Genomic DNA, 25,864 nt, shown 5'->3' on the forward strand with positions numbered 1-25,864 from the left:
CATTGTTATTGTATTTATTCACAGTTGCATTCTCCCCTTTTGTACTCTATGTATAGCTCAAATTTTGTGTCGCAGAATGTTCAGCAGTGTGGTTTTAATGGTAAGAAGGAAAAAGGTTAATGACCACTATAATTGGGGAATGCACATGTGTTGGATTAACCAACAAAGCTGTCCACTACTCATTTCGCAATGTCAGGCATGTTAACCACTTATGAAGTATTAAGGATGAGCCTGCAACCTCACACGAAAACCACACTAACACAATCACAGACAATGAGCTGGCATAAAAAAACACCTCCTGTTCACTTCAGAGCTGAATGCTACAAAGATGACTCACACATCAGCTGCTGACATGAACATTCACAGTGTGTCAGCCGATGCCAGGTATTTGCTCAGACTCCCTGGCCTATATGGTTCTGGGCAGATGGCATTCAGTGGGTTTAGTTGGACTTTGTTTAGGAGGTTAAATGGAGGCCCCACACAGGATCTCTGTAGGGACACCTGGGGGCCTGGCAAAGGGCATTGGTGGTGGATCCTTGAGCGGTGAAGCCTTCCTGGATCCTTCCTTGACTTGTTCTGGCACATCCCAGGGATTGCTTGATGTTATCTGGGGAATTCGGAGGCCAGGTTGACGCCTTGAGCTCTTTGTTATGTGTCCTGTGGCACTGCTGTCGGGAAATGCCAGAGCTATTAGGCCGGAGATAATTATGCCTTTGAACCACGCGTTCACATAGACAACTGGCAAATACATCTTCAGCTAAGGGTATATACTTGGTCTGCAATGGTTTGTGGCTAAATGGTGCCCATTAAGTTTTTGTTGATATATGTGATCTTTGCAGCTTTATTTGACAGGATAGTTTGAGAGTGACTGATAGTAGAATGAAAGGGAAAGAGGATGACATGCAGCAAATGGTCACAGGTCGGATAAGAACCCTGGACAGCGAGGACATAACATGCTATACCAATTGATCCACCAGAATGCCGCAGAACACTTGATTGTAATGAGCCGGTCAACATCGCCAGATTTAATGTTTTGGCTCATCTGTGTATTTCTGTAATCAGTGACACAGTGGTTATCCCCGTTTCATCACAGCAAGAAGAAGGTCTTGTCTTTGAATCTGAAGTTGGTCCCTGTGTGTTTACGCTCCCCACTGCCCCCTCAGGATGGAAGTGCACCAGTTTCACCATGTTCACCAAGTCTCTTCTTCCAAAACATTACATATCTTTTTAATGAATGTTTTAAAAACTGTTAATTATGTATACATAAAATTCAAACGATGCACGCACAAAAACTAATATGGAAAAAAAAATCAGCTCACATATAAATAGACTGTTTTATAGCTTTATTAGAATTTTTGTGAATAAACGATGAACTTATTTTTTCCACGACCTTAAACTGCATTACAGTACTTTTAATATTTTACCCTGACTGTCACTAATACTTTGTTCACTTTAGTGTCATTTTTCATCTTAAATTGGGGTCCTGGCAGCTAAAGAGTGTTGAGACACAAGGTTTTTTTCTGTTAACATTTAACTGAAAACTCAATCTTCTTCTAACCTTAAGCAAACCCACTGATTGGTCTGGAATGAATCATATACCCTGGTGTGGCCATCCTGCACTCTGCACGCAATCCACCCCAGCCCCCTCCTTGTGACTCCACTGTGGAACATGTTAACCTATCAAAGAAACTTTGTCTCTGAAAGTAATCCAGACAAAGTTTGCATTGTTCAGCGTACTGTAATTATGAAGACAGTTAAGTAACATACAAATAATTTCTAGGCAACAGAGTTATCCCTGAGATGAAATATTAAATGTTGTGCACATATTGACCAAGTGTGTCTCTGATCCTTACCTGACCAGACTATTTCCTCACATTATAATATGGAGGTGGAAGATTTCCTAATAATGACAGCAGATCCTGTAACTGTATATAAGAAACGCTCAACATTCAGAGCAACACAGCAACAACAACCTCCTTCACCAGGCAGTTTACTGAAGTTCTGAAGTCTTGAAGGTAATTATGTTAGTCTTTTGTTACTGTATTTGAGGTTGGTATTGGTGTGAGGCTTGTGGAAGGGTGATTTGGCTGATATTTTGGAAAAACTCTTCATCTGCTCAAGTCTTCATCATTTTCTTTTCAACAGATCCGATCACTGTAACCATGCTGAAGGTAGCTCTTGTTCTTGGATGCCTCCTGAGCCTCGCTCTGGCTCAGCCTGTAAGTGGAACATTCACATACTCATCATCAACACCAGTCTTCTTACATGTTGATCCCTTTACTATTATTTTGATAGTATAATGTGGGCATTATCAAATGTGTGATTTGTGGATTTTCTACAGATGGAGGGAGCACACAAACGAGTTGCTCGCTCAAGCTCTGGCTCTAACTCTGGCTCTAACTCTGGCGAGGTGAGTGTTTTCTCTGCCCTCTAGAATTCAACATTCAACACACCTGAGTGTCAGCTACTGTAAGATTACTGAAAAACTCATCATGACAATTCATCTTTCTGATTTTCTTGAACTGCACCACCACCCAGACTACAACTAAAGCTGCAACAACTACCACTGCAGCTGCAACAACTACAACTGCAGCAACTTCAACTCTAAGTGCACAACAGCAACTGATAGTCCAGCTCCTTCGAGCCCTTGGGCTGTTGTGAACTACAACTGAAGCAAGAGCTACATCTACCACTGCATCAGCCCCTACGACCACTACTATAAAATAAAAATCTAAAAAGTATCCAGTGAATGACGACCACTTTATAATGATGTCTATTGGTAACATCAGCTTTGAGTCAGTGTCATTTCACTTGCCTCTTTCTCTTTCCTGATTTCAACGACGTTGTTTTAACCAGTGTTCTATTACTCAGCGTTCTAGTTCACATTAACATGATGATCAAAATCACTGTATTCTCTGCTCTATCTGCTTAATAAACTTCATCACTGCAAAATATGGAACAAATGTGTTTTTCCTTACAATCTTTATGTATATCAATAATTAATGAGGCTGTACATACTGTGTAGTAGTTCTTTTTACATTCATTCCTGATTTGTCTCCATTCCTTGTTGATAGATTCAGGCTTAATGAAATAACATGAGGACACCAAAGATTGTAGTTGTAGTTTTAAAGGAACCACAAAATGAAAGGCGGTCGAGGTTGCTCCACAAAACATTTTCTGGATTTGGGTGAACTGTTCCTTTAAAGCTTCGTCTGGAAGAATCTTAATCCTGTGGAGTCACAGCTCATATGCTTTTTAGGAAAAACAAACATATCTCATCCATCTTTTGCATTAGATGTTCATTTTGCACACACTGCAGAGAATAAAGTTGTATCTATCTACATTTCTAAACAAATTAGAATGATGTGTTAGAAAATACTCTGGTTAAAACAACATCATTGAAACTGTTGTAATTACAAACTGGCCCAAAACAAAGCTGATGTTAACAATTGATGCGATCATCATTATTCACTGATTGATTGCTTGGTAACTTTCAGAATTCATTTTGTAGCGTTAGTAGCTTCGCTTGATAAATAATAAATAATAATAACGTGCAATATATCTTATATATTATATAGTATTCATGTTTACACTTTTTATTTATTGATCTTTATGTAAATACTTGCTGCTTGTTTTATCCTGTACTGTTCCAAGCCATCTGCAGGGACATTTCGCTCTGATCTGCACTGTAAGGTGTGATTTGAATGACAAATAAAAAAGTGTTGTAGCTGATACAGTGGCAGTCGTAGCTGTTGCTGTGGTAGTAAATCACTGCATCCGCCAAAAGCCGCTTACTGATAACAGGTGCATTGTAATGTATATATCAGTGCTTAAAAGTGTTTTTTTTTTTTATCGCTACCCCTTGTTCATTTTACCCCCACCTTGAGGCAAGCTTTGATTGGTCATTTTTCTGTAACCATGACAATTACATAACTTGTTTTATTTTCCATGGCTGCACATCCTGAGGTACATGTAGTAATTATTATTTGAAACAAATACACTTTACTCATTTTGCAGTTAAGTCATCAAATGTAATAAGTGGATCATCTTGCTTGGTCTGCCCTACAATATTAAATACCTCATAATAAATGCATTATAGTTGATCTTGAGCTTTACTACTTATTGTGTGCTAATGTTTCTCATACATATGGATTTGAAGAAAAACAAATTTGTTCCATGTTTTGCATTGATGAAGTTTATTAAGCAGATGTGCATACATAATGATTAGTAATAAAACGTGTTAAAATCTGAAAAGAGAAGGAAACAGTTGGAATAAAACTGGCACCAAACAAAGCTGATGTTAATAATAGATGTCATTCACTTATTGGCTAGAGGTTGATTTCAGATTTCATTTTGTAGCACTAGTAAAACTGGTGCAGTGGTAGCTCTATCTATCTGTCTGAGTGTCTACAGTGGCAGTGATACAAGGTTGATTGATTTTGATTTTGATTGATTGAAATTGATTTGATACCCCTCTTGTTACTCTGAGCCATGTTGTTATTGAAACCATACAGTGCCTCTTGAGATGAAAAATCAATACAAATATGCGCAGTTGGACCATGTAGTTATTGGAAAATAAGACTCCATTCCAGTTTGCTATTTTTCTATTTATTTATTATACAAGTATGGAATAGGGTGGAGTGAAACCAGAAGCATTCAGAATTCCATGCAACTTAAGTATAAGATTTACGGAAGTGTGTGGTGACTGTAACATTGTTAATGTTGCTTTGATAGCTGAGACCTGGTAATGGATGTCCATCCATCCATCCATCCATCTATCTGTCAGTTGAAAACCACCTTTTTTCCCACACAGCTTCATTAATTATTATTATCGTACATACAGATAAGACAAAACACATTTGTTCCATGTTTTGCAGTGATAAAGTTTATTAAGCAGATAGAGCAGAGAATACAGTGATTTCGATCGACATGTTAATGTGAACTAGAACGCTGAAATCAGGAAAGAGAAAGAAGCAGGTGAAATGACACTGACTCAAAGCTGATGTTAACAGCAGACGTCATTAAAAAGTGGTCGTCATTCACTGGATACATTTTTGATTGTTATTTTATGGTAGTTGTCATAGAGGCTGATGCAGTGGTAGATGTAACAGTTGCTTCAGTCGGGGTTCATTACTGCCCAAGGAGTTGAAGAATGAGCGCGAGTATCTGTTGTGGACTTAGAGTTGTTGCAGCTGCAGCTGTAGTTGTTGCTCCTGCAGCTGTAGTTGTAGTTGTTGCAGCTGCAGTGGTAGTTGTTGCAGCTGTAGTTGTAGTCTGGGTGGTGGTGCAGTTCAAGAAAATGAGAGAGATTCAGAAAGATGAATTGTCAAAGATGAGTTTTTAAGCAATCTTACAGTAGCTGACACTCAGGTGTGTTGAATGTTGAATTCTAGACTATAGACAAAAAAAACACTCACCTCGCCAGAGTTAGAGCCAGAGTTAGAGTCAGAGCTAGAGACTGACCGAGCAACTCGTTTGTGTGCTGCCTTCATCTGCAGAAAATCCACAAATCACACATTTGATAATGCCCACATTATACTATTACAATAACAGTAAAGGGATCAACATATAAGAAGACTGGTGTTGATGTTGAGTATGTGAATGTTCCACTTACAGGCTGAGCCAGAGCGAGGCTCAGGAGGCATCCAAGAACAAGAGCGACCTTCAGCATGGTTACAGTGATCGGACCTGTTGAAAACAAAATGATGAAGACTTGAGCAGATGAAGAGTCTTTCCAAAATATCAGCCAAATCACTCTTCCACAAACCTGACACCAATCTCAAATACAGTAGCAAAAGACTAAAATAATTACCTTCAAGACTTCAGAACTTCAGCAAACTGCCTGGTGAAGGAGGTTGTTGTCGTGTTGCTCTGAATGCTGAGCGTTTCTTATATACACTTACAGGATCTGATGTCATCAGCATATTGCATTGTTGGGAAAATTGCAATTATTAGGAAATCATCCACCTCCACATTTTAACGTGAGGAAATAAGCCGGCCTGGTCACACACGAACATTATAATAGGTGCAGTACATTTAATAATTCCTCTCAGTGATCAAACCCTATTTGTTTATTACCTAATTGTCTTCATAATTACAGTGTGCCGAACAATGTAATCCAGTGCTGTGTGGATTATGTTCAAAGACAACTTCTCTTTGAGTGGATACCGTGGTGGAGTCTCAAGGATGTGGTTGGGGTGGATTGCATACAGGACTGTAGCACCAGTCTTTATATAAGTTTAGACAAGAACAAATACTTTTGTTAGTTTGGAAAATACTGAGTTTTTCAATTAAATGAAAGGCTTGAGGTAGTCACTTTCACATTTCATTCCATACCAGCACTTTTTACAAGCTGCCAGTCTGCTATGTCCGTGTTGCACCGGGAAGCCCCACAAAGCACGACCCAATTTATTTCAGCGCCTTCTGATCCACTGCACCACAGTGTATTCATATGTCTCCCACTTGCTCAAGTATATCTTTTTTGTTACAATTGGATATTCAGTTCATCATAAACCATTAGAAAATTAAGAACTGGAGGAGAGGAAATGCATTTGAAAGGTTATTTATTGCATTCATTTGTATGAAAATAGTAGCGTTTGATCACACCACGGTTTTGTAGATTGTTGTTTCCTGATGAGCTCCATGATCTGGAACAGCAAAGTTCGTTGGGCCAGTCAGTTGTTGTTGTGTTGGTAAAGTTGTGTGATTCTGTAAGAAAAAGAAAAGAAGGAAATTCAAGAACCTGTTTCTGATATATTTTATTACTCTGCTATTCCTGCATTCTAGTTTAAGAAATTATTCTAACGACCAGATAACTGTGAATTACATCACTGCAGCCAAATTAAATGCAGACACCCTCATTTGAGTTCTCAACCAACTCGAAATTGGTTGGTTAACCCTTTAAAAGTTAGCAGAACATTTTAGTAAAAATGTACTAAAGGCAAAATGTTTCCATCTTGTAACAACTACAAGAGCAGCCTCTTCTACATTTCTGCATCAAAAAAACAAACAAACAACAATGAAAAAAAAAACCATGTCACATGAAAATATCTTCAAATGACAATTGCTGCATATGCAAAGATTCTCATCTTGGCCATATTTGTAGTGTTATAAAATGTAGAATTATTTTTTCTGAATATGTTTCTGCCTGTTGCTGCATACAAACACTCTCTTGAAGCCAGTCGCAGCTGACACGAGAGCACCTCATACGTGTTGCAATGTAACAAAGTCATAACCAAACAGACAAACCAACAAGTGTTCACACATTTCGTCATAATAAATCATCTAGACAGCTTTAATGCCATTAAATACCCAGTATTTCAGAGAGAGAAGAGATTTCAGATAAGTCAAGGTTTCTACTTGTTGTGTAATTGATGAATAAATGAAGTGTCTTTAATATATAGTACAGATAATGTACTTTTTACCAGTATCATCTGAGTAAAATGTGTTAATACATGTACACGAGCTTTGGTAGGTGTCTAAAGTTCATTAATTCAATTTTAGAAACAAAAAAGCTCTTTAGATTTAGTTCTTGTACTCTTGTGATTAAACACACTGAACAGTTCTATCTGGAATGATAGACGGGGAAAGCCAGGAAAATACCAACTTGATTGATTGGCGTATGTAAATACACCTGTGCAAAAAGCCTACAGAAGTAGATCCAGACTCTCAGGGTGTGAATCTGTTTAAACTCCTCTTGGTTGCTGGCCATCACACAGCCATCTGTGTGTCTCTCTGTGTGATATTTTCTGTAATACACATTTTACACAAGCATTTGTCTTCTCACACATATTTACAGACAAGACAATAAACGGTTAACATTGTCAGTTTAAGGGGTTTATTCAGCAGATGCATCAGAGAATACAGTGATTCTGATCCACATTGTAATTACACACGTGTAATTGAATTTGAGAGATGAGCCAGTAGCAGTTGTTTGGACAATCTGACATGAGACAAAGCGGATTTAGAAAATACATGTCATACAGTACTGGTTGTCATGATCAATGGTTGAATTTCAAATTTTATTTTGCCGCTGTAGTGTTGGTGGGAGCTGTGGTAGTAGTAGGTGTGGCTGCGGTAGTAGAAGTTGTAGCTGCTGTTGTTGTTGTTGTTGTTGTAGCCTTGGTGGTGGTTCTCTTTAAGAAATCAGAGACATGAATTGTAAGACAGGAGTTTCCAAGGACGTCACCAGTAGCTGACGTCTAGGTGTTGTTGAATTCTACAGGATAGAGAGAGCACTCACTTCATTGGAGTCAGAGTTGGAGCCGTCAGATTCAAAGCTGGAGTCGGAGCTGGAGCTTGAACGAGCCACTCGTTTGTGCGCTGCCTCCATCTGCTGAAAATCAACAAGTAACACGTTTGATATTGCCCATATCCAACTATTGCAATAAACTTGATTATATCAACATATAACACTCGTTTTGAAATGAGCGAGAGAATGAGAATGTTCCACTTACAGGGAGAGCCAGAGCGAGGCTCAGGAGGCATCCAAGAACGAGTGCTACCTTCAGCATGGTTACAGTGATCAGACCTGTTGAAAAGACAATAATAAAGACTTGATCAGGTGAACAGTTTTCATCCTTCCACCAAACTCAAATGGAAAATCCAGATTTGTATAAATACCTTCAGGTGAGCTTCAGCAGACGGTCTCGTAGATGGTCGAGGAGGTTGTTGTCGTGCTGCTCTGAATGTTGAGCTCCTCTTATATACAGTTACAGGAGCGGATGTTATCTTATCAGCATACAGCATTGTTGCATTGTTGGGACATTGCAATTACATGTATTGGGAAATCTTCTACCTCAACAATTTAATAATGATATTTGATAACAGATGCCCCGCAAATGTGATGCAAATTCACACACTGCTGCAGATACAACAAAAACAAAAACATAAACCAAATATACAAACAAGGTCCAAATACAGCATCCGCAGTGCAGCATGAGCTTGCGTTTTGTCTGCTTGCATGTTTTTCTAAAGTTGCAGTCCATTGAGTTCTCAGGGCCACCATACAAAAAATAAAAAAGAACATAAGAACATTTTTTATGATAGTTTTTTTTTTTTTTTTTTTTAAGATGATTTGCTCATTTGATTGCAGTTACTCAAGAAAATATGGTCAACAAGAAATTGCTCTTTAACCAATCTCGATGTGGCTTTTTCTCTGTCTGCATGTGCAACACTGCCAGCGACAGATACTACAGCATATTTTCACTTTATAGCATTTTAAACAGCCCTTTCTCAACAGGAGCGCTGCCGCCCTCAGGGGGTGTTCGGAGAACATTGGAGGGTTGGAAGCGACATATTTTGAAGAGAGTTTGTTTAAGGCCAGTTTACATTAATTGTTCAATGACGAAACAAGTTGAAACTTGCCAAAAGAATGTGGTCTGCAAGTGAGCTATAAAGGTTACCCCCCCAAAAAATCTAATATTTTCAATGTTTAAAGCAACAATATGTAACTGTTTTACCTTTTACAGACAGCTTAAATCATTTTGATTGCAAAGTGTTTTGTAACAAGGTGAATGTTGTCTCTGTCTCAGCTCTCACTTGTTTCTGCGCTACGTAACTTCAGTGAGAGTTGAGGATCACTGCGTCACATACATGTTAACTTCAACATACAAGTTTTCAACACTTACAACGCAAAACGCTAATTCCTACATAACCTTTCTTTAATGTGTCTTTAGCATTTCCACAATAATTCATGTTCTAGTTTGAATTGCACAATTGGTGGCTGTGTGTCATGACTGTAAAGACAAAACAATTCCTAGTTTTATGATCATGTGTGAGACCTCGTGTGACTCCTGCATTACCTCACATGTTGCGTGTCAGTGAACCACACGTCGTAAATCTGCCGCCAGGCTGATCTTTTTATAAGCTGCTGTGTTGATCAGACAAACATCTCCATTTTACGATGTTTTATGAAGTGTCTCTTCCCTTGTCAGAGGAATTTTTTTTAAACTTAGCTATATAATGACAAATCCTGATCATACTGAGACCAAACAGACAACAGGGATGAGATCAGCCTTTGGAATCACTTACAGATTTCGATATAAGGCACTGTTTGAAGCAGGACATAAAGTGCCACGAATGTGTCTTTTAAATCTCCTGAAAGTCAGAGATTAAATCTGTGGATGACACTTGCAACAGGTCGTAATGATTGCTATAGCAGAAATAAAAGCAGTCCACCATCGGTAAACAAGATGATTACAGTCTTTGGGAAGGATTGAGCAAGTATTGTTTTGCAGGTGGCGATATCGCTCGAGGGAAGAGATATTTCTGTTTCGTAAGTACAGAGAGCTTCAACAGCATCAATCTTCCCGTAATCTGACCTCAGCTATTTTAAATTCTTTCCTAAAATGTGGCTGTTATAGCAGGTTGATATTTTGTATTCTTATCAGAATTCAAAATCTTGTGTTCGTGGAACAAAAGGAAGTGTGTTTGGGCGCGTGTGTGTGTGTGTGTGTGTGTGTGTGTGTGTGTGTGTGTGTGAGTGATCAGCAGTACAAATTGGGCTTAGTGGTGAATTCAGCTCAGCCTGTTTTCAGCAAATACCTTAAGTCGGCCGGGATTATGAACAGGATGCGGCTCTTCAGAAACACAGTCTAGTTGGGCAATGAAAATCTGCTCACACCTATATTTTGGTTTTGTCTCAGGAGGCTGCCATGACACCGACCACATCTGACACGAAGTAACACACCTTTAAAGTGCAAGAGCAATGTGGGCGCACCGACGCCGTTTAAAAGCTAATGGAGTCGCCCGGAGGGACCAGCTTCAGGGTAGCGAACAAAGGCTTAATATTTTATTCATTATAAAGCTGTTTACAATTGCTTTCTCCTGTGGCATGCAGGCAGCTCTGACTATCAAGGGACCTGAAACAGTTTGAGGTGCAAGATGAAGTTTTTTCCTCTGCTGATTTTCTGCCTGATCAGTTCTCCTGTAGTCGTGAGTACAAAATAATGACACATGTTTTTTTCTTGCTTTTATACAATGATTTGTGGCTAATATGAAAGGCAAACCGGTAGATCATTTAATGTTCTTTTTTGTTGCAGAATTGTGACTCTAGCAGTGACTCCAGTGACAGCAGTGATTCTAGCAGCAATGAGGTAAAGAGTTAAATGAATCCTATCACTTATGAACTCAAACTCTAGCAAAACAAAAAATTCACTGTGTTTGTTTTTTTTTTGCTGCAGAGTGGCAGTCGTCAACCAGTGCAGCCCCAGCCACTTCCCACCTTGCCTGACTGGCTGTTGACGTGGCTTTCACTTCCTACTGCCGCACCACCGACTACAACCCAGACCACGACTACAACTACAACCACAGCCACAACTACGACTCCCATCCCAACGACCACCGAGATCCGAGGAGACAACGGATAAACTGTGCTGGTCTGAGAGCAGATTGAATGACTTTACTTCCGATCTTTAACAAGGATATATTGCATGTGGGTTTTTCTTTTTGCATTTAGATATGTTGGTAGTATGTTATCTGTTTGAACCAGTTTTTGTTGACTTATGTGTTATTGTCGGCTCGTTTTTCACCTTTCAGTATTGGTAGAGCAACCTTTCCACTTTCACATATATTGTATTTGTTGACTCATACGTGCATTTTTATCGCTTTTTTTTTTTTCAAATTTTATTTTATTTTTATGCCCAAAACGACGATTGTATGGTGATTTATTGTGTTTTGGAACATGTACAGTTGAGACAGGCACTTTGTGAGGTTGTCATTATGGGTTTTGCACGAGGTCGGTCTCGGGACAGCACTGGAGACACCTGTGGGAGGGTGCTGACGACACGCCGCCATAATATCCACTCAGTGGGCACACACATCACCATACCTGGATCAACACAGCTTAAGAAAGGGAGTGCTGAGCCTTTAATACCTGACTCTTCGCTTCATCAGTGAAGTCTGTCACACTGTACTTTTACCATGACTCAGCCTCTTGACTAATATTTCCATTCATGACACTGCACTGGCGAGTGTTTGCTGCTTTTATTCACAGAAACTTTGACTAAAAAATGTGTAACAATCTAAGAAAAAATACACCTGTTTCTTAATGTATAGTTTGATTTTGTCATGTCTCTTATGTTCCAAAACAGTCGGATTTCATACTGCTGCTTGTTATGAATGTAAAGTTTCTTCCCTAAGTTTGTTGAAATGTCAAATTAATTGTGTAAAACAACCTACAAAGGCTGGTTAAAGTCAATACTGTTGAAGCCTGCACTGAATGATGACTTTTGCATATTTCATAAATATGTTTATTTCAAAGAGGTTTTGAAAAATAAAATTGAATTTGAAGCCAGACACGTTGGGACATCTCTGATGATTTCATTATTTTGTTTTACATATTCCTATGTGCACCCAAAACAGCTCAAACATGGCACAATGGTCATGTGTTGAGCATGTTGCTGTAAAAAAAAAAGCGCATGTGAAGAAATGGTGACCTTGATAATGGTGTTGTGTGGATGTTATATCCCATTTCAATAACAATAACAATCCAGCAAGTCTATTTTGGGTTTTTGTGCCAAGGCAACTTGTCTCTTCCCCTCAGCACTCGTGATGTTTGCCAATGAAGCAAATTATATCTGTCATCTCCCCCATTTAAACTCACTGTTGCTTCAGTAGGTGGTTTTGCTCAAACAACAGTGATGTTTTATAAATTAATGAGAGAGAGACGTCTTGTGACATTTTTAACCAAAATATGAAAAGTATGTAGTTTGGCCCAGGTTACTTTTATTTTGGTGACCATTCAAGCAAATCGTTGAGGTTTCCTTTATTTGCAGTGAGCTACACAAACATAGAGTGAGTGTGTGCTGAAGTAGAGTATTCACATTAAGTAATTAGTGATTCACATTTTGGTCAGTTGCCCGAGACATAATAGTCAGGTGGATTTTACCATCATAGCTATGAATAAGGTCAGTGTGTCTATTTGTCTGGTAAAATGTCCGGGGTGTCAGCTCGCCTCACAGTGCATGCTGGGACTGGCTCCAGAAACACCTGGAAAAGCACTCAAACAGTATGAGTGAAAATTAAAGGCTTATATTAGGAAAATTAATGTATTTAACAAAAGAAAAGAAAAATAAATGTAATATAATAAAAATGTAAAATAAATGTAATCAGTGAATGAGTGAAAAACAGTTAAAAACCCATCCTGGTGTCTTTTTATCCACAACACTGACACCTCCAGCTGCAAAGGATGAAATTATGATCCTTATCTGACGGTTATAAAGAGATCCTTTTATTCTTTGCCCCCTAGCTTTATTCCGCCCCCTTGTGCACTTGTGTATACTTGCAGTCAGCGTTTGAGTTTGGAATTTCCCAATTGAAATTCAAAGCTTTGGACCTTAAAGCATTCCTGCTGCATAATGTCAAAAGTTTATTAAAAACTTGGCTGACCAACAAAATGAAGTCATTTTGATACAAAATACAAACACGATCAAGACATTCTTTGCCAGTGATATTTAATATCCATCAAGATTCACTGATTACCTTGTGTGTTGCATTCATTTATTAACCCTTTATGTTATTTTTTTTTTTTTTTTGCTGCAATTTGATGCTTAACGAAGCGTTTGAAACATTATACCTACTTTCCTTACTCATCTTTTTTCTCTGTTTTGTTGCACATTTTGCTTATCTGCTTTCACCATAATTACAACGTCAGACGCTGGCACATCAGCCACACCCACAGGCACTCTGAGTAACAGGAAAACCACAAGTCCCGGGTTCTTACCTGACTGTTTATTCATTTCTGTAGACATTACACAATTCTAATTGAAGGTAAACATGCAGTTCAGGGAATTCAGCACATTTTCTTTGGTTTCGTCTCATTGTTTCATTCAGACCAGAAAACTGGGTAGAACTTGTCTGTTTTTTTTCACCCCTGTCATGTCTGTCATGTCTGTCATGTCTGTTCTGTCATTGGTTGTTTCGCTCTCTGAGCAGCGCATAAGTCATTGCTCCCTCACTGTGTGTCATTGAATCTACTCTCAGGGGTCTAAGCGGACATTCCTCCCATCTTGTGGGAAACAGTTTCAAAATCATATTGATTTCTTTCTTTCTTTTCAAAATGCCATTTTTAAATGTCATCCTCTTGTCATGTTTTACCATTACGGTGTCTGCGGTACCAGTAAGTAGACTCACTATTGACTATATTTATAAAAAATACTTGAAGCTCTTTTCTTTAAGATGGATATTTTTCTTTTATATTTCAGGCTCATCCCAGTGTCCTCCCTCTCTCACAAGGAGGAGCGACCCAAGCCACAAACCAGGAACCTGAAGCTCTGACGCCGGCTCCACTGTCCCCTATCGTGGAGCAACCACAGCCTGGGGTCCCCCAGCAGCCAAGTCCTCAGGGTGGCCCCCAGTTTATGCCTCCCACACAATACTATGTCTGGTCTCCACTAGGGGGCAGTCCAATGATGATCCCTCTGCAGCCCAGCTTCCTTGGATCACAGCCTGCTAACCTGCCGACTCTCCCACAGCAGCCTCAGCAGGTAGGAGATGAAGAATAATAGCATCTGGAGGAAGAATTACACCACACAAAACACGATATCCAAAGCTTTTAAAGCTATTAAATGCACTTATTTATTTATTTATTTATTTATTTATTCACTCACAACAATAACATCAATCCCAGAGATACACTTCTGTTAATCAAAACAATTGAACTAATTCTGATTTCGGTTTTGTCGCTGTATTTTCAGATTTTCCCCCCTTATACATATTTTCCTGTTTTTTCATCACCATATGGGAATCAAATGGTAAGACATTATTAAAAATACCCTGTCTATGTTTTCTGAGACTGATCTTTTCCATGCACCAAATAACGTGCAGCACGTGCTGTGCTATAGGTGGTTGATGCAAGGATAAATTCCAACCACACAGCTTGAAAGATTTTGCCTGCGGGGGTTTTTAAACATATTTTCATTGCATGTTTTTTCCTACTGTATAGGATAATTGGAAAAGGCCATAACAGACAGTGTTGTGGAAATGATGTTGTCTGTAATTCTGCCTCAGTCTGTCACATAATTTACGACTCTGGGATCGAAACTTAGATACTGTTTTGCCTTCAGCATGTTCTCCTGCCACAAGTGATACTGTGAGTGTCTCACAGTACTCTCTGATGTCTGGTGTTTCAAGTAGGAAAGGGTTGGAATTGACTTTGTTTCTTTTCTCAGAGCAGTAGGTTGTTGAAAAACACCAAAAATCTAATTTCTCTCTCCACAGGCTCCCCCATATGGATACCCGATGATTTTTGCATCCCCGCTTCAGCAAAATCCAGCAAATCAACCTATGAACAGCGTAGTGTCACCCGCAGTAACCCCTTCAGGAACTGCTCCTTTAGGAAATGCACCTCAGCCAATTCAGCAACAACAGGTTTCTCTACCTTTATACACTTAAAGCGTTCATATGATTAAAATAAATGAATAAATATATATTCTACTTTAGAATAAAGAAAGTCAATGTTGCAATATCCTCAAACCTTCTTATTTTCATCCACAGAATCCCCAAATTGTATACATGCTCCAGCAACCCATGGTAAATGCAAAGTACACTCTGCAAACTTAGACATAACCATGATTTATGCTCAGTCTGGTTTCAGGATTGTCTTTCTGATGATGTGTTTTTGGACATTTGCCGTTTGACTAGAATGCAGCACTTGGCAGTCTCAGTTCAGAAGAACTCCAGGTAACACAAAGCCAAGATTTTTATCTGTCTCTCAGCCTGTTCAAACAGTCTACACGATGAACCCAGTGATCCCGAGTTGGATTGATGATCCAATTGTTCCCCCGCACCCCGCCCTCACCTCTTACAGTATCTTTCCTCTCTTCTTTGTTTCAGATGGCTGCTAAAATGGGACAACTGGGCGTGTACATGTCCAGTGTGCTCACAAACCCATCTGCTGGAGCCGTTCAGCCTGTGAACCAGGCCGCTGGGATCTCATACCCAGACCAGCAAGGCATCGCCCCGACCTCGCCAGCTGGAATCCAGCAGACCCAAGGGCCGGCCAGTGCTGGCTCACCGCCGAACACTAACCCTGTAGGTCTGAAGAGCCCAACGCAGCAGGCGGCCACGGTCCAAACACCTGCTGGACCCAAACTCAAACCCACACAGGGAGACCTGGTCTGAGAGCTCAGCCAGCAGAAGAGACAACTCATCATATACTGAACAAAACTAAACACCTCATTGATAAAGATCCGAAGGAATAACAATGAATCAATGACGTTTCTTTGACGTTATCACTTGACTAACTTTATTGTTTTTTAAATAAATTACATCAAATAAAAACGTAAAACAAACCACATTTAAATTGTAAGTTGTCTCCTATTTTGAAATGATGTGTTTTCATGCTTAGTTTTAAAACATCTACTATTGCAACCAGCATTAACTGTTTTTTGCACTGACAACAACCTGTGAGGAAAACACTGATTTTTATCACCTTTTAAGTTGACATGATGGACAAGCTACAAATCTGTCAGACACAGTAACATTTATTTGGGGTGCTGTTTCTGTCCTCCTGATCACTAAATTCGAGTAGTCACTCTTCTTTTAGCTCCATGTTTGGTCTCCACCAACTCCTCATGGAAATGTTTGGCTTTTTACTGACAAAGTGATTAAACATGTTCACCAGTAACTTGGTGTTCGACAGATAACGTCCAGCGCATTTAGAGGTTCTAAATAATACCAACCGTAAAATTACCAAATTTCAAAAAACATATAATATGAATCATCTGTAAATATATATAGTGACATACCACTTACGTATGAATACCACAATATACATTGATAACCTAAGATATATACCCAATTAAATGAATGAGCATAACAGTAATAATCATGTGGCAGTTATATAATTTGGTTTATTAACTAGATCAATTCAGACAGTGGGACAAAACTGCCCTACAGCGGTGTTTGCTATAATCTCAAGACACATGCCAAGAAAAAACACATTCTCCTTGATTGGCCTTCAAGTTTTAATTGTGTTTCATAAAGTTGGGGTACTCATAATTCTCTATGTGTTAACCCTGCAGTAGCTTCTCCACTCCACTCAATTCGAAGCCCTTTAATGGGAAAGTGCTCTGTTGTTTTTTTCTCCCCCATAACACCATAATGGGAGAGCTTGTCTGGTCATCGCGCTGAGACCTTTTTCTTCACAGTTAATGGCTTTTGGCCCGAGTTCAGCACTTAACAGTCCCCACAGGCTCACATAAAAGTGACTATTTGGGGTCCGTATGTGTCACCAATTTGCTATTCCATTAAAGCCATTCAATCGATCTGTATTCAACAAAAGGTGAATGAGGTTGAGTTGATGAGAGAAAGTCTGATCATGTTGCGTTTGTCATGAAGGAATGCAGAAATGGTGTAACTGTAGCCCATGTAGTCTGATCATAATCAGCTATGATATAAAATGTTATCTATATTCTAGCAGGTGCACCAGAGGTCTGTGAAAAGGTGTGATAGAATGACCATCTTAGTTCAAAAAAATGTATATATATATTAGTTTCAAAGTCTTCATCAACAAATTTGACTCCAATTCATTCAATTTTTGTTGGAGGCGGTGTTAAAGATGTTGCAAGGGAGCACCTGATAAAACACATCCACGAAGGGTTCCACTGTGATTAATGTGCATTTCAAGCCAAAAATGTGTTACGAGAGTTCTCACGGGGGATATGGCTGCCAATTTTGAAATCATAAAAATAAAAATCCTTGGCACATCACCAAAACCTGTCACAGGACTGCTGGTCCTTTGTTCTGTCAGCTAATAAATAGGAGTAAGTCTCTCTCCAGCACTCACACCCCTCCTCGACAATCTGCCAGAGCTCGTGTGCTTCCAGAAGGGAAAGGTAGGCAACTAGAATCATATCATAGTTTTGAAGAATTGTTTAAATAACAATCTATTCAAATGCTGTTTTGAGTAATACATTGAATATTATCAAGTCTTATAACTCTCTTTGCAGGCTTTATTCAAGATGAAATCCATCCTGATTGTTGCCTGCCTCCTTGGGATGGCAGTTTGTGCCCCTGTGAGGAACATACTTCTCTTATTTCTATACCATATGAATAATTATATATTTAAGCACTGCATTCTGTAAATATTTGACAAAGTAATTCTTACCTCCAGGTCCATATAGCTGTTTTGAAGTTCTCAGTCATATCACATAATCTTTATCAATGGATGCTCAATAGTCCAGGAACTGTAGAGGTTCAAACTTCCACTTCTCAGTACATTTTAAGAGCTTCTTGTGCATTTAAAATGTTGTAGGATGAATAATATTGGCTGAATTTCTGCTCATCCATTCTGTGATATTGTCTCTTCTCTACAGAAACAGAGGTACATGGAGTTCGACATCCATCACGCCCCGGCTGAGGTACAGTAAGACACCGTTCAGGGTGTATAGTATGACTTAGGCCCACACTAAACCACAGTAAAAGACACATTTTCACTCTGAAGAAGCTCGGCACACAGGTCTGCTATTATGGCTCCACCACTGGTGATAATGTCTCTATTACTGCGCCTGCTGATGGCACATTTATTTGTAGCTCATTGTTTTTTCTCTGTACTCATCTAAAGTTTAAAATGATGGATCTGATCTTTGCAGGCAGTCCAGGCTATTCCTGCTGGAGCAGCAGTGGGAACTCTGGATGTTGTAAGAGCTTATTGATTTTGTTTTTCCCCATTTTAAACAAGTCTGTTGTCTGATAATCATGACTATTTTTTTTTCCAGCTGCTCCCAGTTGATGACCAGAAACAGCTTCTTGCAGGACCTGTAAGTGACACAACATTTAAGAATTTAAGATGTAGTGAAAGCCTGCACCACCCTTTAGAGACCACGAGTAGATCTACATGATACATGATGTACTGCCTTTATGTGCATGTGTGTGACTTTTTCATCCACAGGTCCGTGGCTTCATCAAGCAGGAGATCCTCGAGCCAAACGGGAGGGACACCAAGGACGTGGTAAGTGCCTGCAGATTCTCCTTTCTCTGACACAAGTTGTGTGAGACATTATTGAACTTGTCAGCTTTTTTCACTTTCTCCCCTGATCCAGTACATCCCCTTTGGATTTGACCAGCCAGCTGTCGCCCCTGTTGCACCTGCTGCTGCTGCCCCTGCTGCCCCTGCTGCCCCTGCCGCTCCCGCCGCAGCTCCAGCTGCTCCTGCTGCCCCTGTAAAAATGACTATATTTTGAGCCATTTAGAATTATTGAAATGTGTGTCGCTGTCTGCTGTCAACCATATGAATGGTTTGATTGCTTTTAATGAACAGTAACAGCTTCAAATGGAAGCATAACGTAGGAAAGGGAAAAGCATTGACGTAGTGGCGAGGGCAAGGGGTTCATTCTAATAAATTAGTATTACGTCAGGAGCACTGTCTTCCAACTATTTCTGCTGAGGTGCTGAGAAACATCGACTCATCAGCTGGCATGTGAGAGACAGTCCTCACTCCTGATTGGCTCATCTGAAGCCTCTGTCATTTCAGGCTGCCAAACCCAGCGGGGATGACGATGATGACGATGACTAAACGATCGGACTCAGCAGGACGGCACAGAACAGGTACACTTGCACACACAGAGTCTACCGTTCAACTGACATAATTCCAACTTATAGGTTTAAACAAAGATGAGTTTTAATTTGTATTTCAGATGTGATTGCTCCACATTTCATTTCAGGCGACCCATGCAATGAGACCAGGAGCTGGTGACAGATGACCAGCCAACACTTCTGTTGAAGCCTGAGAGATACGGTGCTACGGGTTTGAAAGGAAAACAGAGCAGATGGATGGATTTTAAGCGATAGGTGGTGCTCTGTAGATGGTGCTTTGCTTTTCTATGAAATAAACTGGTGTAAAAAAAAAAAAAAAAAAAAAAAAAAAGTTATGTTTTGAATTAAAAAGTTATGCATTGCAGTGAAATATGAGTGTGTTTTGAGTCATTTAACTTGGAGTCATTTTTGCAACAACTGTCCTTCAGAATCACTTTTAATGATGGAATTAAAATAGTCCAGTCCAACGCTAACACTTATGTTTGCATTAGAAACATCCAATTTAATTAACTTCTCTGTGATGGTGTCAAAAATCATTAATGGTATAATAAAAGTAGACTTTATGTCAACAAAGTTTTATTGGACTTAAGTCAATTTTAAAGGTCTGTCTAATAAGTGACCACTGAGTGTATCCCATAAAAACATATCTATACCTCAACCACCTTTAAAATCCTTGCGTTTCTGATTGCAGTACCAGGATATTTAAACACGACTCACATTCGGCATGTTTTGATGAGATTAATATAAAAACTGCCTTTTGATTTTTTAACAATAACATCTGAGGATTATTGAAATGAACACACAAAGGAGGTGTCAGTCTACTTTCTTATCATTTCAGTGGATAATATGTTGGCATAAATTACATGTGAGTTTCTGTGTTTCACCCTTAGTTAGCTGGATTACACAGTGAAGTTGATCTGCTTTGCCCTTCCAGGCATCATCATATGCTTTAACTGGCAATCGGCAGGTTTTCTGCTTCAGTGTATCATTATGAAGTAACTGTTGACTGCATAATATATATAACCTGTGAAAAGGAAGGCCAAGTGGCTATCCACTCCTATTATTGACTAAATGATTGAATAGATTCATGTTTTGTGCCGTGTGGTTGTTATTTGCCACTCTAAAGAAAATGGAAATGATACGGTTTACAACAGGAGGTAATGTTGTCTGTTGCCACTTTGTTTTTATTCCCCAGTCACAATAAAATGCTTTATAAACCATTTCTTAAACAGCTGTATCAACTGATATATAACTGATTTATAAAGCTTCATAGTTGGCTAATAATTCATTAATAAATATATTTCATTGTTTGTTCACAGTGAGATTAACTGTAGTTGAATCAGAGGTGTTATTGATAATATTCAGCCGCTAAATGTAGCATTCCACCCCCCCCACCCTTTGCATTCACATCACAACACCGCTGTGGTTTGAATCATCAGCCCCCTCGAGTGGTTGCTAATTTGTTGCACTACCAATACTAACGCTAGCCAGGTGTTGTTAACATTGATATCGCTTGCTAGCTAGCTTTTACTCTGTACTTTCTATTCCGCAGATGTGTCATTTTGTCAACATGAAAATGTTATTGATATGACTTTACCATTTATTATTGATGGTTATGATACAATGTTGCAGTGCAATTCACAAGCAACACTATTATATGCAATATTACATTCACCTCAGGGCTCTGTGGAGGATCTGTGCTGTGACTGTTGCTCTCTGCTGGCAGGCTAGAGAGAGGCACCGGGACGAGGCACTCAAACGTCAGGGTGACCAGGTGTCATACTTTTTTGCGGGACTGCACAGCCACCACCGTTTATCCTCTGCCCCCATGTCCTTCACATGGACCTCATGTCCCACATTTTGAATGCCTGTAGTTTTCAAAAGTTAAACCACTGCAGGCTTTTGCCACTCTTTCCTAAAATTTGGCCTTAATCCAGTCGCTGTGAAGAAAAACAGTGACGGCCGTCTGTTGGGGAGGATTCTTAGTCATCGTGGTCACGGATGAACTGTTGAGGCTGTCATCACGCGGATGTGTTTGTTTGTGTCAATCAAACTGCACAAACGTGGGTTCAAGTGCAGGTTAACCTGTCAGTGTCTTTGCTGCCTACGCCGTGCCAGCATGATAGAGACTGGTATCAGCAAAAGAAATAACTAACATTTAACTAAAGGTGCAGTGCTGCCAATGATACAGGTCAGCAGACTGCGGTAGTGAGTTAGTAGTCATTTTTCGACACTCAGAGATTACAAAATAGAAGAGAAAAAAAAGTCATGCAGTGGTACAAAAGAAGCTGTTTTTTGAAAATATGTCGAAATGTTGAACTACCTCTGAGGATTTATTAACCTGTCCGCTGTTGTCCAACAGAAACATACTATTTGTTCCACATGTGGCTTGTTGGGATCTGATCACCGTCCAGGAAAACCCAACCCAAGTCCTTCACAAATCCAGCTGCATTAATCAAATTAAACAAGTCATCCACCGGCTTCTGGTAACTGAGAAAGATGGGGAAGGACTCATTTTTGAATCCTCATGCCAGTCCCCTCACATATGGCCGATAAACATGTAAAGGGCCACAGATTGTTACATAGAGCTCCGCCGAGTGATAAATCTAACATTGTTTCATTTATTTAATCCACATTACTGCAACTGTCATACAGGCAGAATCAAGCAGGAGCAAGCAGAGTGAAGGTGTGTCCACTGCTCTAGACAGTGTAATCAAACCGAGCCTGCTATTACACAGAAAGTGGATTTGACCACTGGTCATTTACTAAAGCTGAAGACTAGACACCTGCACTGTACCTACTCATTGGGGAACATCACTCCCATCGGCTCCGATTGGCTCTCAGGTGAGCTGTTGCCCTATAAAAGATGAAGCTTCTCTGTGGTAGATACGATCGACTGGCGTCACCCTCCGATATCAACCATCCATCATTCATCCTCTACAGTGGTGTTAAGGTGAGTTGTGAAGAACTTCACTGTCCAGGCGTGCTTTTTCTCGTATGAGTTTATTCATGAGTCTGAACTGGTTGTGTTAACGTGATGCTGAATTGTGTGTGCAGGACTTGGAGAAATCTGCAAAAATGAAACTGGCCATCCTTTGCCTCTGTCTGGCGAGCACAGTCTCGGCCGCACCTGTACGTTTTATCACAGAAAAATAGACAGAGGATGCTCTCATATCTCAATTTCCTCAATTTTAGGTGAAGTTTTGATGTTCCCTTGATGTAAATTTTCATGTTTTTGCCTTCATTTTCAGTCCTTCTTTCATTACCTGCCTCATTACGCAGGCTCCAGACAACCATCTTCACAGGTAAACGTGCTCCTGGTTAACATCTTGCATGGAAGATTTTTTTTTTTTCTATGCAGAAACGACACATTTACATAGGCTTCTGAGCAAAGTGTCTTTTTTGAAACACCTGGTATTTTCTGCCTGCTGACAATTTTCTTACATTTTCACATTCATTCAGGTGAAAAACTCCTTCGCAGCTGGTCAGCCTCTACCACAGCCTGGAATACCTGGAGCGTACAGTGTGGAGCTGGTGTGTCAGACTCTTTCTTTTCTCATATGCAGGCTTTCATTCAACTTGCTTTCAGAAAAGTTGGACAATTCTGACACACTTTTTCCATTTTTTGTCTCAGATTTATCCCCACAGATTCCCTGGTACAGGTGGAGCAACACAGGTAAGCACACATTTTTGCAGAAAAATCTTTTTTTTTTCTGATAAGAAGCGGTAAAACATCATCTAACTGGTCACCACCAGTTACTGATTTTTTTAGATTTTTTTAGTTTTTTTCCCTTTTGTTTCTTTCTGCAGCCCTTCCCCTCTCATGGTTTCATCAAATACTCCATCCCTCAGCCACCAGGCAGACAGAGTGTGGAAGTGGTGAGAGTGCTCCCCCCCCCTTCAAGATTACTCACATTATTTGGACTGAAAACACATTAATTACTGCTTGTAGTAGCATGTTGGGTAGGTTTATCTATAATTGTGTGCCCTTTTTTATCTTTACATTTGCAGTACTACCCCTATGACTTCTCCCAGCAGAGGGTAAACACTTTAAACTTTGAGATATGACAATGCATAATCTAAAAAACTTCGGTATCATTTTAAAAAGTGCTAAATTAGCTCATTTTCTTTGGTTTCAGATAATGACAAACATGCCTCCCATGGCAAATGTCCCCGTGATGCCAAATGTGAGACATCATTTCTTCCAAAGAATGCCTTTTTTCTCATATTTGTTCATTTATTATGTTTTAGTAAACAACTTGTCTTTTCACAGGTGCTGCCATTTGACTATCCTCCTCAAAATATTCCCCAGCAAATCCCAAATGTGAGAAAAAGAGCAGTTATATACACAATAGTCAACGTGTTTTCAGTAGTTTATTTGCCAGATTCTGAGCATTTCCTCACTTTTCTCTCAAACCTCTCAGTGAGTTTTTGCTTTCTCTCTTTTTCAGATTCCCTCATTTGATGCCAATCCTCTCCCGTCCCAGGATCCCATGCAGCCTCTCCAGCAGGACCAGCCCACACAGACAAGCCAGGTTCTTATCAATCTATACATCACATTTAGTGGATTCAAGCCTGTCAAGGGCTGTACTGCAAATTAATGCATATATTGTGTGAAATGACTCACATGTTTGTCATTTCTTCCCTTTGCAGATGCCGGCGAAGGTGTGAAGTGGCTGAGATGCACATGAAGCAATATTTATTTCTCCCTAACATTCGGACATCTGCAACTTGTTAAATAATTGGAACTGAATCTGTTTCTGCAACACATGGACGTGCTTTCTAAAGATAAAACAAAATGCTAAGATGACGATGAAATAACCACCTTTTTGTTTAGGAATAGTACTCAACTAAATTACGACATCTACATAGAACGAAATACATTCTGAAGAATTTTGTGCTTTACTTTAGTCTTCATAGATTTCCCTTTTTTTTCATTGATGAGGCATTTTGTAATGCTGTATTTCCACATCATGTAACACATGTGCTGCATATGTTTGTTAACTCATTTTAACTTTTCCTTAAACGTCTTTTGCCCTTAAGAAATAAAGTCTAAGTTTTCAAGCAATCTGTTTTTTTTTCCTGTGTTTATTCAAAGAGTTTCAGAATTCATTTGGTGTTATTTGAATGGTAAAAACACGGCATTAAAGCTGTGAGAAATGGCTGAATGTGTGTCCGCCAGATATTATTTTCTTTGTTGTATGAAACTTCAGAAAACAGTGAAAAAAACAGGCCTATTTCAATTTCCCAGGGCCCAAGGTGTCATCTTCAAAACATCTTCCTTGTCCAAAACCCAAGGATGTTCAATTTGCAATGATATCAAACAGAGAGAAACAGCAAAAACCCACATTTGAAAATGTGAAACTATCAAATATTTTGAAGTTTTGCTTTAAACAAAAACCTTTTTCATCTTCAGTTTTCTTGGGGCTTCCTCCTCTGCATGTTGCAGCTGTTCCCTGATTCCTACCCGCCTGATTACAGTGATCAGCCAGTCAACAAGCTCTGCTGAAGCCTGATAATGACCCATTCATATGATCAGGTGTTAGAGCAGATGTTAACGAAAATAATAAAATGACTCATTGATTGTCAAAATAGTTGCAGACTAATTGTCTACTACTTCTAATGCTGTACAGCCTGAAGGCTTCCTCATGCGTCCCTTGTGTTCCCATGTCTTGACTGTGTTTCTCGGTGTGGCTCCCTGCTCTGATTATTTGACACAATCAGCTGATCGCTCCTCCCGCTCTGCTCACCAGCCTCTCGTCAGTTCATCAGCCTTCAGGGTATTTACTCTGGTACTCACTGCAAGTTGTTCTTTCACCTTCGTGGATCATCTTGCCATCTGCCAGCCTGCCTACAACCTCGCTGCCATCCCTGCCAGTCACACTCATTCCTCACTAGCCCGTCGCATTCATCCTGCTTCCCCCTCTGCCTTTGGACCTCATTCCCCCATCATCATTCTATTCCTGATTGCAATAAACCTAACTGCTTTGTCACTGGGTTTCATTCATTGTACTAGGTGTTGCAAAAAAACAACTTGCAGAAACCTGCTAGAGTTGCTTCATCCACGATGATATCTTGTTATGTCTCAAGAAAATCAATATGCAAACAAGGGCATCACAAAGACAGAAAAAAGTCATTTAACACAACATTTTTAATGTTGTTTTTTACTGTAAAGGTTTCCTGTTTGACCTCTGTTACTGCTAAGAAGCTGTTTTTCAATTCAGGGCATTACTTTTTTTGTCTCATGCAGGCACATGAGTGTGGGTGACGAGTGGCTGAAGAAAAATGGTTTCACAATATTCCCCTGATAAACAGGTAGCAGTACAAC

General features: G+C 39.6%; 4 protein-coding genes and 2 long non-coding RNA genes across 6 annotated transcripts; 4 read left to right on the forward strand and 2 right to left on the reverse strand.

The window, feature by feature from the left end:
• Window positions 1-2,160: 2,160 nt before the first annotated feature.
• On the forward strand, window positions 2,161-2,951 carry LOC119027524. The gene is made up of 3 exons (XR_005077402.1): window positions 2,161-2,219; window positions 2,342-2,410; window positions 2,539-2,951. It is a non-coding gene; the product is annotated as an uncharacterized LOC119027524 (long non-coding RNA).
• A 2,478-nt stretch (window positions 2,952-5,429) lies between these two features.
• On the reverse strand, window positions 5,430-5,922 carry LOC119025049. The gene is made up of 3 exons (XR_005076685.1): window positions 5,813-5,922; window positions 5,615-5,688; window positions 5,430-5,492 (listed from the first exon to the last, which is right to left on the reverse strand). It is a non-coding gene; the product is annotated as an uncharacterized LOC119025049 (long non-coding RNA).
• Window positions 5,923-7,820: 1,898 nt separating this feature from the next.
• Window positions 7,821-8,707, reverse strand: LOC119027668 (protein SLG1-like). The gene is made up of 4 exons (XM_037113076.1): window positions 8,623-8,707; window positions 8,457-8,530; window positions 8,243-8,335; window positions 7,821-8,135 (listed from the first exon to the last, which is right to left on the reverse strand). Exons 2-4 carry the CDS (start codon window positions 8,511-8,513, stop codon window positions 8,022-8,024), a joined length of 264 nt encoding a protein of 87 aa, XP_036968971.1. The 5' UTR covers window positions 8,514-8,530; window positions 8,623-8,707; the 3' UTR covers window positions 7,821-8,021.
• Window positions 8,708-12,899: 4,192 nt separating this feature from the next.
• On the forward strand, window positions 12,900-16,187 carry LOC119028174 (vegetative cell wall protein gp1-like). The gene is made up of 7 exons (XM_037113850.1): window positions 12,900-12,908; window positions 14,205-14,486; window positions 14,697-14,753; window positions 15,220-15,369; window positions 15,496-15,531; window positions 15,643-15,681; window positions 15,835-16,187. Exons 1-7 carry the CDS (start codon window positions 12,900-12,902, stop codon window positions 16,120-16,122), a joined length of 861 nt encoding a protein of 286 aa, XP_036969745.1. The 3' UTR covers window positions 16,123-16,187.
• A 1,616-nt stretch (window positions 16,188-17,803) lies between these two features.
• On the forward strand, window positions 17,804-19,833 carry scpp7 (secretory calcium-binding phosphoprotein 7). Its single transcript, XM_037108992.1, has 9 exons — window positions 17,804-17,837; window positions 17,952-18,017; window positions 18,318-18,362; window positions 18,594-18,641; window positions 18,720-18,761; window positions 18,893-18,952; window positions 19,044-19,163; window positions 19,475-19,548; window positions 19,665-19,833. The coding sequence occupies exons 2-8, from the start codon at window positions 17,964-17,966 to the stop codon at window positions 19,514-19,516; spliced, it is 411 nt and encodes a 136-aa protein (XP_036964887.1). The 5' UTR covers window positions 17,804-17,837; window positions 17,952-17,963; the 3' UTR covers window positions 19,517-19,548; window positions 19,665-19,833.
• A 2,538-nt stretch (window positions 19,834-22,371) lies between these two features.
• On the forward strand, window positions 22,372-24,595 carry scpp5 (secretory calcium-binding phosphoprotein 5). Its single transcript, XM_037108344.1, has 11 exons — window positions 22,372-22,489; window positions 22,594-22,668; window positions 22,788-22,841; window positions 22,999-23,070; window positions 23,171-23,212; window positions 23,347-23,415; window positions 23,548-23,577; window positions 23,676-23,723; window positions 23,810-23,860; window positions 23,988-24,071; window positions 24,190-24,595. Exons 1-11 carry the CDS (start codon window positions 22,403-22,405, stop codon window positions 24,205-24,207), a joined length of 630 nt encoding a protein of 209 aa, XP_036964239.1. The 5' UTR covers window positions 22,372-22,402; the 3' UTR covers window positions 24,208-24,595.
• The last annotated feature ends 1,269 nt before the right edge of the window (window positions 24,596-25,864 follow it).

The sequence above is a fragment of the Acanthopagrus latus genome, chromosome 1 (assembly GCF_904848185.1).
Source record: "Acanthopagrus latus isolate v.2019 chromosome 1, fAcaLat1.1, whole genome shotgun sequence".
Taxonomy (NCBI): domain Eukaryota; kingdom Metazoa; phylum Chordata; class Actinopteri; order Spariformes; family Sparidae; genus Acanthopagrus; species Acanthopagrus latus.